The sequence below is a fragment of the Grammomys surdaster genome, unplaced genomic scaffold (genome assembly GCF_004785775.1).
Source record: "Grammomys surdaster isolate TR1022 unplaced genomic scaffold, NIH_TR_1.0 125156, whole genome shotgun sequence".
NCBI classification, from domain to species: Eukaryota; Metazoa; Chordata; class Mammalia; order Rodentia; family Muridae; genus Grammomys; species Grammomys surdaster.
In genome coordinates this window covers 286466-299139 of record NW_021620050.1, presented here as the reverse complement: position 1 = coordinate 299139, position 12674 = coordinate 286466, and the positions used below count along the sequence as shown (strand labels likewise).

Genomic DNA, 12674 nt, shown 5'->3' with positions numbered 1-12674 from the left:
ATAGATAGATAGATAGATAGATAGATAGATAGAATAGATGGATGGATGGATAGATAGATAGATAGATAGATAGATAGATAGATAGATAGATAGATAGATAGAATAGATAGATAGATGGATAGATAGGTAGAGGAGAGACAACACTAAGGAACAGGGAGTCTATGTGACATCAGTGTGAAGGCGCTGGAGATTTAAAGGGAGCAGATGGAACAGAGCAAAGGGTGTTCTGCAGTAAACAGTGCCACAGTCATCTGACTGGGAAACAATCAACACACTTAAACGGCTCTAGTTTGCACGTCACTGTGGAAGACCTTTGCACTGGGCTAGAGTGTAGGTGTGCAGCCACGTTGTCACAAGGCTCAGACTGCCAGCCTGGTCGCCCCTTGGCCATCAGCCCCTCTTCACTTCTCCTTGGCTCTTCTTTATCAATTTCCAACTCCAGTGGCAGAGTCATTTGCCAGATGACTGGTAAGAAACTGGAGCCTTTCTGAGCACAGCCTCCTTTACCACAAAGCCTCTCTCGTTCCTGTTGGCCATGCTTGTCTTACAGATCCCTTATACTCAAGGCAAACTTAAGGGCTTGCTATTTCTGCACACACCTGACACATTCCTGCCCCCATGCCTCTGCCTAGTCCACTTCTTTTCTCTAAAATATAAAAAGTCCCTCTCTTCACTATTGGTGCACAACCCACCCATGATCACATTCTTCTAACTTGTCGTCTATCCCTCCCCCTTCCAAAATGGCTTTTTCTCCTAATAATGCCCCCAACTCCCAGTTTATGTCTCTGTCTACTCAACAAAGCCCAGCTGTGTTGTTCTACCAGCTGCTTGAGTGTGTCCACTGCAGTTACACATACTGACCTAGTGAGAGGGCAGCCGTTGGTGAGCATTGTGTGCCTCAGAGCAGACAAAGTCAAAACTCTAATGGCTATAAGACTTCCTTAATTCCTTCTTTGACAGCTGAGCTACAAAGATATTTGGGTTTTTTAATAAAGGTTTTGGTTTTATTTTGTATTATCTCTGTCTCTCTCTGTCTCTCTCTCTGTCTCTCTCTGTCTCTGTCTCTCTCTCTCTTTCTCTCTCCATGTCTCTATCTCTCTCTCCCTGTCTCTATCTCTGTCTCTCTGTTTCTCTCTGTCTCTGCCCACCCTTTTGTGTGTGTATGCTTTGAGAATCTCATGTAGCCCAGGCTGTCCTCAAACTCACAGTGTGGCCAAGGATGGCTTTCAATTCCTGATTATTCTTCTTCATAATCTGAGTTAAGCTGGCAGACATGAGCAGTGTTAGGAATCAAACCCAGGGCTTTATGCATGCAAGGCCAGCACTCTTCCATCAGTTTACCTAGATCCTTAGCTCTACACAGCACACGCTTAAGCAGCTCAGCAGGGTCCTTCCGAAAGAGACTCTTCCCTTTATTCAAGGTGTTCTAGATCTAAAAACTGTCTCATCAGGGCACTGACATGTTTTTGGCATCACAGTCTGTAACTGCCTCTTGTTTCTGTACAGATATCTTGAGACCCAGCTGTGCTTCTGGATGGTTTTACTATGGGTCCCACTGCTATGGGTACTTCCGGAAGCTAGGAAACTGGTCTCATGCTGAGGTAAGAAGTTTGGGCTATTGGTTTATTTAGAGAAAGGGGCTACCTAGAACCCCAGATTATTTAACTTACATATAAGAGTTTTTCCTGGGTGTTCAGGAGAAGCCTCATGGTGAGTAGGGAATAGCCATGACTTCCAGAAAGCTATAAATAAGCAGATCCAAGGAGTAGAAAAAGGTGAGGTTCTTACACAAAGAATAACTGAATTCCCCTGTGAGACTTGCCAGAGAGAGTGATGTGCAAACATCTGAAACAAGTCTCCAGGGTACCAGGTGAAATGCAAAGAAATAGAAAAAAGAGGTGACCTCACTTGACTCAACCCACACACGCCTCAATTTTATTCTTTCCAACTATGCTAAGATATATCCAAATATCCAGTCCAAGTAAGTGAAGGATTGATATTGTTGTCTCTCTAGTTTGTGACTGATTGATGCATATGGATACAATGTGGCATATCACAATTGTGACTGATTGATACATATAGATACAATGTGACATGATCCAGCCCCTAGCAGTCTCAAGATTTCTGTCTGTGACTCAAAACAAGGATGAAGGACCCACCCGGTGACGGCTAATGAGTTATCCAGCTGTGTTCTATGACCTCCAGAATTGTGAGAGGACAGGGCCTGGGATTGGGATCATGCCTACAATCCTAGCACTTGGGAGCTGAGGCAGGGTGATCATGAGTCCTTTGGGGCCAGCCTTGTCTACATAGGGATGCTTTCCCTCAACAATCAAGAGACGTGTGAGAGGATGTGTGGTTGTGACATCAAAGCAGAAAATGTCATCAAAGTTTAGGCAAAAATGATCTCCCTTTGAGTAGGTCAAGAGAAGTAGCGGAGATAATCCAAGGAACAAAATGTCTTATTGAGTGGGGTCCAGAATAACTGGGGCAGGGGGACAGAGAGAACCAGAGGAGAGAGCAGGAAGACTAGAAGGAGATCGAGAAACACCGGATTCTGTAGTTATAAGGAGAGTGTGCTTCAGAGAGATGAAGTGATTTGTGAAGGTCACTGGGACCGTTTGGCCCTAAATCTTCTGCGAGCTGCCTTTTCTTCTGAGAGCCAACATTGTGGCCTCCTGTCTTCTATAGTGGCAGAAATCACCTGTGGGCTTTAGATCCCAGTTTCTGGAGTTGGGGGATAGCTCCATCCTGCTTGGCCTCCTCCAAGGAGAGAGCTGTACGCTCATGGCATCATTAATGGGACCTCTCCTTGCAGCTGGAGTGTCAGTCATATGGAAATGGATCCCATCTGGCAACTGTCTTGAATCAACAGGAAGCCATCGTCATATCAAAGTATATAACTGGTTATCAGAGAAACCTGCCTGTGTGGATTGGCCTGCATGACCCACAGAAGGTAACCCCAGGTTGGGCTGACAGAGCCTCTTGGGAAGCCCAGGATGATAACCTATTCATGAGAAGTAGCCTCCTGGCCTACAAGCAGGACACAAGAAGTTGCCCCTCAGCCAAGCAGCTCCAAAAAAAGCCAAGCTGAAGGCCAGGGACCCCATTCTTGCCCTCAGTGGAAGAAACAATGAGATAGCTCCAGTTTATGGAGCTTTTAATTATGGTCATTCTGGGTCATTCAGACACAAAATTACCAATTTTCTAAAGTTCTCTCTCGAGAGAGAGAGAGAGAGAAGAGAGAAAGCATACAAGCTGATATTCTAGAAGGTTCAGATTAATTTACTGCCATTAGGTCTTGATTAAAGAGGAACACTTTCAGCTGACCTTTCCCTTAGACTCTGCCACTTTTTCGTTGTTCTTAATTCTTTCCTCTGGATCCTTGTTTTGTCCTCTCCATCAGCTCAGCTCATGATACACACACACACACACAGTTGTGTGTGTGTGTGTGTGTGTGTGTGTGTGTGTGTGTATCCTGTTATTCATTTATTTGCTTTAAATGATATTTATTTGACTTTCATAATTTTTACTTTAAAATATTTTTACATTTTTATTTTCTATGTATGTGTGTATGCCTGCAAGTATGTATGCGCCTGGTACCTGGGGAAGCCAGAAAAAGCCATCCAGTACCCTGGAACTGGGGTAGCACAGTTGAGAGCTGCCATGTGGGTGCTGGGAACCAAGCCCAGGCCCTCAGTAAAGGCAGCAAGTACCTCGAACAGCTGAGTTGTCTCTCCAGATCCTCCAAATCCTCCACTTTTTGAGACAGAGTCTCATTATGTAGCTTTGGCTGACCTGGAACTTCCCATACAGAGCAGGCTGGCCTCAGACTCACAGAGATTTTCCTGCTTCTGCCTCCCTGGTGCTAGAATTAATGGCATGTGCCACCACACCTGGCCAATTTTTTTTTCATTTTGTATTTATTTACTTTGTTGTCAATCAAAACTGCATTGTTAAGGTAGACTGTGGTATATCTTTATGTTAAACAAAGGATTAGACAGCAATATGAAAGATGAATATATATTTTAAAGAGCACAGTTTTTTAGTACATCAATAACCATATTTCCATCAGAAGTAAATATGCTAAAACACTAGTGATGTTCTCCTCCATCATTGAATGCAGGAGTGACTTTCCTGACTTTGGTTCTTCATGTATTTCTATACGTTGCCCCCCTGGAACCCCTTTTCACTGGGCTGAGGGAGCATCATGGCTGTGTGCAGTGAGCTGGCTGAGCTGCACATTCTCCCATTTCCTGTTGTTGCAGAAGCAGTTATGGCGGTGGATTGATGGGTCTGCAAACCTGTACAGACCCTGGAGTCCCAGGACAAAGAGTGAAGCCGGGCACTGCGCTGAGATGAACCCCAAGGATAGTAAGTTCCCTGTACACCTTCCCTTTCTCCAAGCTCCAACTCCATCCTTTAACCTATTAGGAGCAAATGGGATGACCTTGTCCTCCTTCCCAACCCCCTTTCACCCATGAACACTGCCCTACAGGACAATGACCCTGACACAGTCTGTCAACCTTCATTCTTCTGTACCCTTTCCACATTCTCAGCCGAATCAATATACCGGTGAAGGAAATTTTCAACAGCAATGGAGAGACGCATGAGGGGACACACTCTGACAAAGGCCGTCAGAGGCAAAAAGCTGAAGAAGGGAATCTCTTAGGCCAGAAAATCCCACACTGCTGCTATGAAAAGCAAGTTAGCCAGAACACAGGCAAATCCATAGATAGGTACAAGCTACTAAAAATAGGCTGCCCGCTCAAGTTAAAGGGAAACTGTGAATAGTTAGCGCTATCCAAACCCACAATGAGCTACCCTAGGAAGCAGTGAGAAGCCTACCACCAAAGAAAATATGGGCACTAAGTTTTTCAGTGTAGTAGGAACTGGGTTAGAAGAGAGATTCAAAGCTCCAAAGATCAACTAAAGAACATTCCAAAAGAACACATTCCAGGGAGTCTCAGACCTTTAGTATGAGACACTCCATATCTGCCTTTTAGCCCATCCAGCTTTGGGAAAGAGATTGACCAGATGTTTCCCTATATCCATCTTATCCTCATGGTTCAGGGCTTCTCAGTGGACAAAGCTCTCCAGCCCTTTCCTGTCAGCAGAATCCCACACTGTAGGAGCCTGTAGCCAGTCTGTCAGAATTAGGAGCCTGAATCTTTTTAGTCCATTCCTTCCCTCTTGTTTCACTTCGGCTCACAGCAGTCAGAACACAGGCTCCAGACACAAAGAAACCCAAAGATGGGACCTGGGGAGAATGCACATGGTAATGTGCTTGATGTACAGTCATGAAGAGCTGAGTTTGAAACCCAGAACCCACATAAAGCTGGACAAGGTTCTCTCTCTCTCTCTCTCTCTCTCTCTCTCTCTCTCTCTCTCTCTCTCTCTCTCTCTCTCTCTCTCTCTGTGTGTGTGTGTGTGTGTGTGTGTGTGTGTGTGTAATCCCAGCACTTCTACAGGAAGATGGGAGGTAGAGATGCTGGAAGGTCAGCCACACACATGGGGTTGGGGGTAGGGGGAGAACGTAAAATTAGGTAATTAAGTAAAAACCCCAGAGGAAGAAACAAGGCTAGTGACAAGCTGGTGATGGGTAGGTTTAAAGGGAAAATCTTTACAAGCCCCACTGGTGCTATTTTATATCTGTAATCTGTAGATGAATTATAATGATGTACAGCCAGACATGAGCTCTGTTCTCGGTTGTAGGACACATTCCTGTTTCCTTTCTTTTTAGGAAGAACGTCCCAGTATTTTGCTCCTTGTGTCCCTTTGTCATTCCTCCACTCTACACCACAATCTAACTGTTTTGTGACACACTATTTCACTTTGGGATTTATATTCGAATAGGCCTGTAATCACAATGCTTAGAAGGCAGAGGCAGGAGGTGCATCAAGGCTAGCCTGGACTTACAGAGTGACTTCAAGCTAGTCTGGACAGTGTAATGAGACCCTGGTTTGTAATAAAAAGTAAGGCAAGAGCTGGGACTATAGTTCAGCAGTAGAGTACTTGGCTAGCATAGGTGGGGGCCTGGGCTTAACCTTCAATGCTGCAAGAAAAAAAGAATGAACAAAAGAGGAAAGTTATGTTCAGGCTGGCTTGGGGTCAAGGACTGGAGCTCCATTCTGAGTGACCTTGTAGAAATACAGCATCTTCATCTTACCGAGCTGTCTGACCTGGTACAGACTTCTTCCCTCTCTGTGCCTCAGGGAGAGAACAGAATCTCTACCCTCTTAATATTCTCCCAATGCCTTTGTGTATAGGCTGAGCTCACTGCCCGGGTTTGCTGTGCCTTCAGCCTCCATTCCCAGCAGATTCCCGCTCAGGTGTTGTGGGAGGAAGGCAAGCAGTAAGAGATTAGAATAGATACTCACCCATGGGTAAGCTGCTCCTGGTCACCTGAAGCTGTCCTTCCATAACGTTTTTGGATTCAGTGGAAGTACCAAAAGACCCTACACAGAAGCATGTCAAGTCAGATCAGCCTGAGTTCCAGACCAACCTTATGAAGACATTTTCTCAATTGAGGCCCCTTCCCCCACAGTGATTCTCAGCTTTCCTAATCCTACGATCCTTCACTATGGTTCCTCATGTTGTGGTGACCCTCCAACCATAAAATCACTTTGTTGTCACTTCATAACTAACTTTGCTCCTGTTATGAATCGTAATGTGAATGTCTGTATTTTCTGGCTGTCTTAGGTGACTCCTGTGAAAGGGTCATTCAAGTCCCACAGGTTGAGAACTGCTGCCACTTGTTTAGGTGACATAAAACTAGTCAGTAGAGCAGTCACCCAGCACCCACAAGAGGCAGTTCACAACCTCCTGTAACTCCAGCTCCAGGCACGTGATGCCCTTTTCTGGCCTACATAGGCACCCACACGTGTGCATACTGACACACATACACACATACACACCACACACATGCATGCATGCATGCATACACACACACACACACACAAATAAATAAATAAATAAATAAATAAATAAATAAAAATAAGAAATAAGTCTTCAAAAAAAACCTTTATAAACTAAACACCACACACACAGGGTAGCCTTTGCTGCTTCCTTCTAAGGGGTACCAGAGTGGAGCTTCTACAGTCTGCAGTTATATGAAAAAAGACTTGTTTGTGTTAGTCAGGTATCCCAAGAGAACAAGAAATGAGGGATGGAGAGTTGGGTGGGGGTGCCACTGGAGATGACTGCAAGTGTTGATGTGGAAAGACTGAGTCCAAAGCAATCAGAGACAGCATTTTCCAGCTTAGGAGACCCTTTCTCTTAAGGCCTTCGACATATTAGATGAGACCCACGCACATAATGTAGAGTGCTCTGCTTTACTCGATGCCTGTTGATTTGAGTGTCAACAATATCTACAAAATACCTGTAGGGCAACATCTAGACAGGTAGGCAACTAGCAATTGCTGGACATCTGGACTAAACAGTATCATATCCTACCTATGTTAACACATGAAATAACTACCATTGGCCCTTGTCCAGGACTCAAACAAACAAACAAATAAACAAAACCCACATACAGATAATTCTGATAATTGGTTTAAATGTCTGTTTATTTTCTTACAGAATTTTTAACTTGGAATAAAAATGGATGCGCCAAACGCCAACACTTCCTGTGCAAGTACAGGCCATAGAGCAAGAATCAAGCGTCTACCAGTCTTGCACTAACTCCTCCCACTTCCCTCTCACCTGGTGGCTGATCTGATCATTATCACGGAGAGTAAACACACCAGCAAACATTGATGAAGCCTCCAGTCCTCTGACTATCGAGCCCTGATTAGCATGGTGGGACAGTGGCTTCCAGTCTCAGAGTTTAGCATGGTGGGACAGTGACTTCGGGTTTCAGAGATTAGCACGGTGAGGCAGTAGCTTTCTGTCTCAGAGCTGAGTATGGTAGGTCAGTGGCTTCTGGTCTCAGAGCTTAGTGTGGTGGAACAATGGCTTCTGGTCTCAGTGTTCACTCTACAATCCTTTCTGGTACTCTTCTTCCCTCTCATTGTCTTAAAAAAAATGCTAAAAATGCTTTCTTGACCACTGCATCTCTGTCAGACCAGTAAAATTTTGGAGCCAAGAAACAACCATGAGTGAACTTCTGTCTCCTTTAGCCTCCATAGCCTCTGACCTCCCTCTGCCGTCCACATACATCCCCTTACTTCTTGTTGTTCCTCCATTTGCCATGAAATGTCCACCAGATTAGGTGGATGGTCACTTGTACAAGCAGTGAACACAGTTTGCTACCCTGTTCTGAGGATGCTCCTTTATACCCAGAGCCATGTGAGGGCTGGCTGAAGGGAAATTGAAGGAAGGCTTAGTGAGGAAAGGGGTAACAAATGGAACCCTTCTTTTTGTTCTCAAAGAGAAAAGCATCATTAATAATGTATTGCTGTACTGAGACCTGTCCACCATTAAATAAACTGTAATAGTGAGATATCAGAGGAGGTGCTAGGCAGATACAGAAGGCCATTTTCACTGAAATGCCAACCACCCAGTCTAAAGAGAGATCTGGACAGATCACTGCCCAGGAAGTAAAAGCTTGAGATTCCTGGGTAGAGATGGGAGCTAAGTTGAATCACACAGAACCTGAGCAGCAGAGCCTGCATCGCTGCACTGAGACCTAGACTGTTAAGAAGTCACAGACATAAGAGAAGGCCTTATTGTTTCTGGAGAAGAACCCAGACCCACTTTCCCTCCTAATTCCTTTATTTCCCCATGGTAGCAAATGAGAGAGGAAAAAAATAAAAATTCAGACAGTAACTGGTAAAACTATATTCTATAAATATGTGAAAAGCTCTTAAACTGGGTTTGAATTAGTTCTGTGAGGGGAGTCACCACCATTTTGGGACAGTGTTTGAGGAATGACAGCAAAATACTCTCCCTGAAATTGCTGTAATACCAGGAACTAGCATGCCCTTGGGCACACATGATGGGCATCCTTCCGCATGGACAAATGCTCTCATTGGTTAGAAGGAAGGCTGGTCCACAGTTGACTCTAGACCTGAGCTGACCTGCCCTTATGCATACAAAACTTCGTAATCCTTAGGAATTCACATAGGCATGCCACTTCACAAATCTCTAGAAATACATGCTGAGTACCAAGACCAAATGCTCTTCTCCAGGCTAGCTGTCTTCTTTTCTCAGAGATTTGAGGATCAAGTTCAGATATGTGAAAAGTGAAGAATGGGGTCTGGTTAATTCTATGGAAGTCCCATGAGCTGTCATAACTGCTCAAATACTGTGGCAAATTATAATCTAATGGCCTCTAAAGAGTGTGGGAAGACAGAAGCAGGAGAAGTCTTGGTCTTCAGAGAGCTCTGTTCATGAGCCTAGCTCCTAAGAGAAGGTCCAGACACAAAACGATGAAGGAAATGTTGTGTGCTAGCATTCTGTTGCTGTGACAAAAATACCCAAGAAAACCAACTTGAAATGCAGAAAGATTTGATTTGGTTCCTGGCTTTGGTCTGTGGTCACTTGGTCCAGTTGCTGGGTCTGTCACAAGGCAGAGCATCATGTCAAGAGTATGTGGCAAAGCAAACTCTTAACTCATGCTCACTGGAAAAAGCTTGCTTTTCATAACAGAGTGTGAGACCCAGATGTTCTGTTCTATGGTTTTGATAGGATATATCTCATCAAAGGCTCTTGTGTTACATGAGCTTGTTCCCAGCTGGTAGATTTAATATCTGAGAGATAATCAGATCATGAAGGGTAAATCTCTTGATCCTTGTGTGTATGTGTGCTGTTGTGTGTGTGCTCATGTGCACACAGGTGCTTGTGAGTAGGTTCAGACACACACATGCGCACATAAACTTGGAGGCCAGAAGTCAGCTCTGGGTACCACCCTTCAGGAGCTGTCCATCTTGACAGTTGTTATTGTTTTGTTGCGTTTTTGAGACAGTGGCTCATTGTGTAGCCCTGTCTGGCCTGGAACTCCCTGTGTAGAGCAGGCTGGGCTTAACCCTGTGTTCATCGCTCAGGCTCTCTCACTAGGCTCTGTAGCTCGCTAGTTAGGTTGACTGGCCACCATGTCCCAGGAATTCATCTGTCTCTGCCTTCTCACAAGTTTGTACCGCCATACTTCTCCCCCCACCACCCAACATGAATGCACATGGATCTGAGGACTATTCAGTAATGTACACGTACATTCTTACATTTGTATGGCAGACCTTTCAATGACTGAGCTATTGCCACCAGATGCAATATTTTGCCTTTAAACCATACCACTGAACATCCAAAGGACGCTCTGAAGAGTGGGAAGACACGCTGAGAGTGGATCTCAAACCCACCATGCTGTGGTCAGCAATTCTTAGCTTTAACTCTGCCAGATGTAACTCTACCAGGATTCTTCGTTTCCCATTCCTACCCTGTCCATCCCCATCTGACTTATTTTTAAAAATTACAAATACTTTTAAAACCAAAATACGAGAGACACTTAACCCTTGCAGTGCTTCTAACCTCTCAGAAATAAAGTGAGAGGCTAGCCAACTAATCACTTCCCTATCCTCAAACTCACTATGGATACCAACATAAATCCCTTGAAAAAAGATCTTCAGATTTGAGTCTTTTTATTTTTTAACTTTTTATTGATTATGTGTTTCATATCAGGCACCCCAGTGCCAGTCACCTCTCCTCCCTTTCATATCTACCCTCTGCCCTTGCAACTTCCCTGCAAAAAAGAAAATAAAGAACAAAAGTTAAAAACAACAACAAAGCAAAGCATAGAAAATATCTCCTCATGGAAGCTGTAGTGTGCCACAGTGTGTCCCACGGTGTACCCTTTTGTCCACACTTCTTTACTTGCAAATGTTTGATGTAATGAGTCGCTGGGCTGGTCTAAGGTCTTTCGCTTCTGTTACACCCTCAACAGTGGATCCTCACCAGGACTCCTCTCGGATATCCTCTTGTTGCCCTGTGTCATGGACATCCTGCAGCTTTAGATTTGCAGGACCGGGCCCTTCACATGCTCGAGCAATTCCTATATGAGGTAGATTTTGGGGTAAACCAACTCAAAGCCCTGGCTCTGGGCCTGGGTGGTAGCCGAGCTGGTTAGCTCACCTGCTTTTCCACACCTGCACACCCAGGATGCTCTCCAGCACTGCTCAGGCTAGCTCACACAATGCTGTAGCTGGCAGGGAGCAGGATCATCTCTCCTGTTCTCACGCCTTTGGGGCAGCTCATCTGCACCCACACTAGTAAAGCCAGTTCTACTATGCTGCCCAGTTGATGTGCAGGGCAGGGCCAGCTCTCAGGCTCCTATGACCCCAGGGTCAGCTCTCCCTGCTGCAGGTGGCAGGAGGCGAGGCAGGGGGAGAGCATCACCCCTGAACCCATACCACATCACCTCAGAGGAGTGGAGGGGCCAGCTCTCCCACACTCACAACCTTGGATAGGCTCATTCCCCACCCCCAACACAGGCAAACCAGGGCCAGCTCTACTATGCTGCCCAAGCAAGGTGCAGGGCCTGCTCTCTAGAGTTTGGCAGCCAGCGAGGGGCGGGGCCAGCTCTGCACAGGTCTTGGATATCTACATGGTTCCAGGCGGCTGCCTGGAAGTCTGCATGGTCTTTAGCGGTAATACGAGCCACAGACATCAACACAGACTTCTGCAGTTGCCTGGCATGGACCCTGACATGATTTGCAGCAGCAACAGTATGGACTGGGAACTCGCCATGGCTTCACAGGGAATTCACAGGTGGCAGGGCAGGCTACTCACAACAGGTTATTTCTCCCTACCGCTCACATCTCCAGTTCTACCTCGTCACAATGCTCAAACTGTTCTGCTTCTCTTTCTCTCCCATCTGGTCACCACATGCTTGCACATTGTAGTGGCTTCCATTGTGGGTAGTCCGTGCAGCTGGCAGGCCTCTAGGTGTCCTGTACTCACCTGCGCTATGTAGCATGGTGACAGGCAGGCCTCTGTGTGTTCCCCTCCTGCCTAAGCTGTGTGGGATGGAGGCAGGAAGGTCTCTGGGTCTTTTTTTTTTTTTTTTTTATCATCTGTATATGTATGTTTCTGTGCACATGTAGCTGCAGATGCTTGCAAAATCCAGAAGAGGGTGTCAGATCTCTGGAGCAAGAGTAAAAGGCAGTTGTAAGCAGCCTGACTTGGGTGTTGGGAGGCAGCCTTGAGTCCTCTGCTTTCTCAACTACCAAGGCATCTCCCCAACACCTGCATAGAACTCTCTCACTTGCTGACGATTTCCGCTAAGGTGACTTCTTTCCCCAGGAGCCTTTCCTATACCACTTGCCTTTTGCTCTTAGCTTCTAGAGCACATGGCCTCTGCCCAAGTTTCACTGTCATTTTAACTATTCATTATCTCAATGCATGCTTGTCTTCCAGACTTCAATTCTTTACATGATGAGACCCTTCAACTAACGATGCAAGCCTAGTTCAGTATGAATAAGTGAAGTGATTTGATGCAGGACAATTAGGACTTTAGCATTCAAATTCATTTCTTTCAACTAAGTATGAGCCAAACAAAGTAGGTGTGCTGAACTTTGTCCATGAGGACAAGCTGATAAACCTAGAATGAACAACTCACTCTTTTGTTCAACTTGTATCTGGATCACGTAGTTCCCTAAGTAAGGGTCAGCCTCTGAGGTCATTGGAACATCTACCGAGAGAGAGAGAGAGAGAGAGAGAGAGAGAGAGAGAGAGAGAGAGAG

General features: G+C 45.4%; 1 protein-coding gene across 1 annotated transcript in view; it reads left to right on the top strand.

Moving 5' to 3' along the window:
- Reg4 (regenerating family member 4) overlaps window positions 1-7769 on the top strand; it is an 11339-nt gene extending 3570 nt beyond the window's left edge. Inside the window, exons 2-5 of the mRNA XM_028785200.1 lie at window positions 1507-1601; window positions 2819-2956; window positions 4269-4374; window positions 7582-7769. Coding sequence (XP_028641033.1) covers window positions 1507-1601; window positions 2819-2956; window positions 4269-4374; window positions 7582-7649 — 407 coding nt within the window. The 3' untranslated portion in view covers window positions 7650-7769. The remainder of the gene's footprint in view (window positions 1-1506; window positions 1602-2818; window positions 2957-4268; window positions 4375-7581) is intronic.
- The last annotated feature ends 4905 nt before the right edge of the window (window positions 7770-12674 follow it).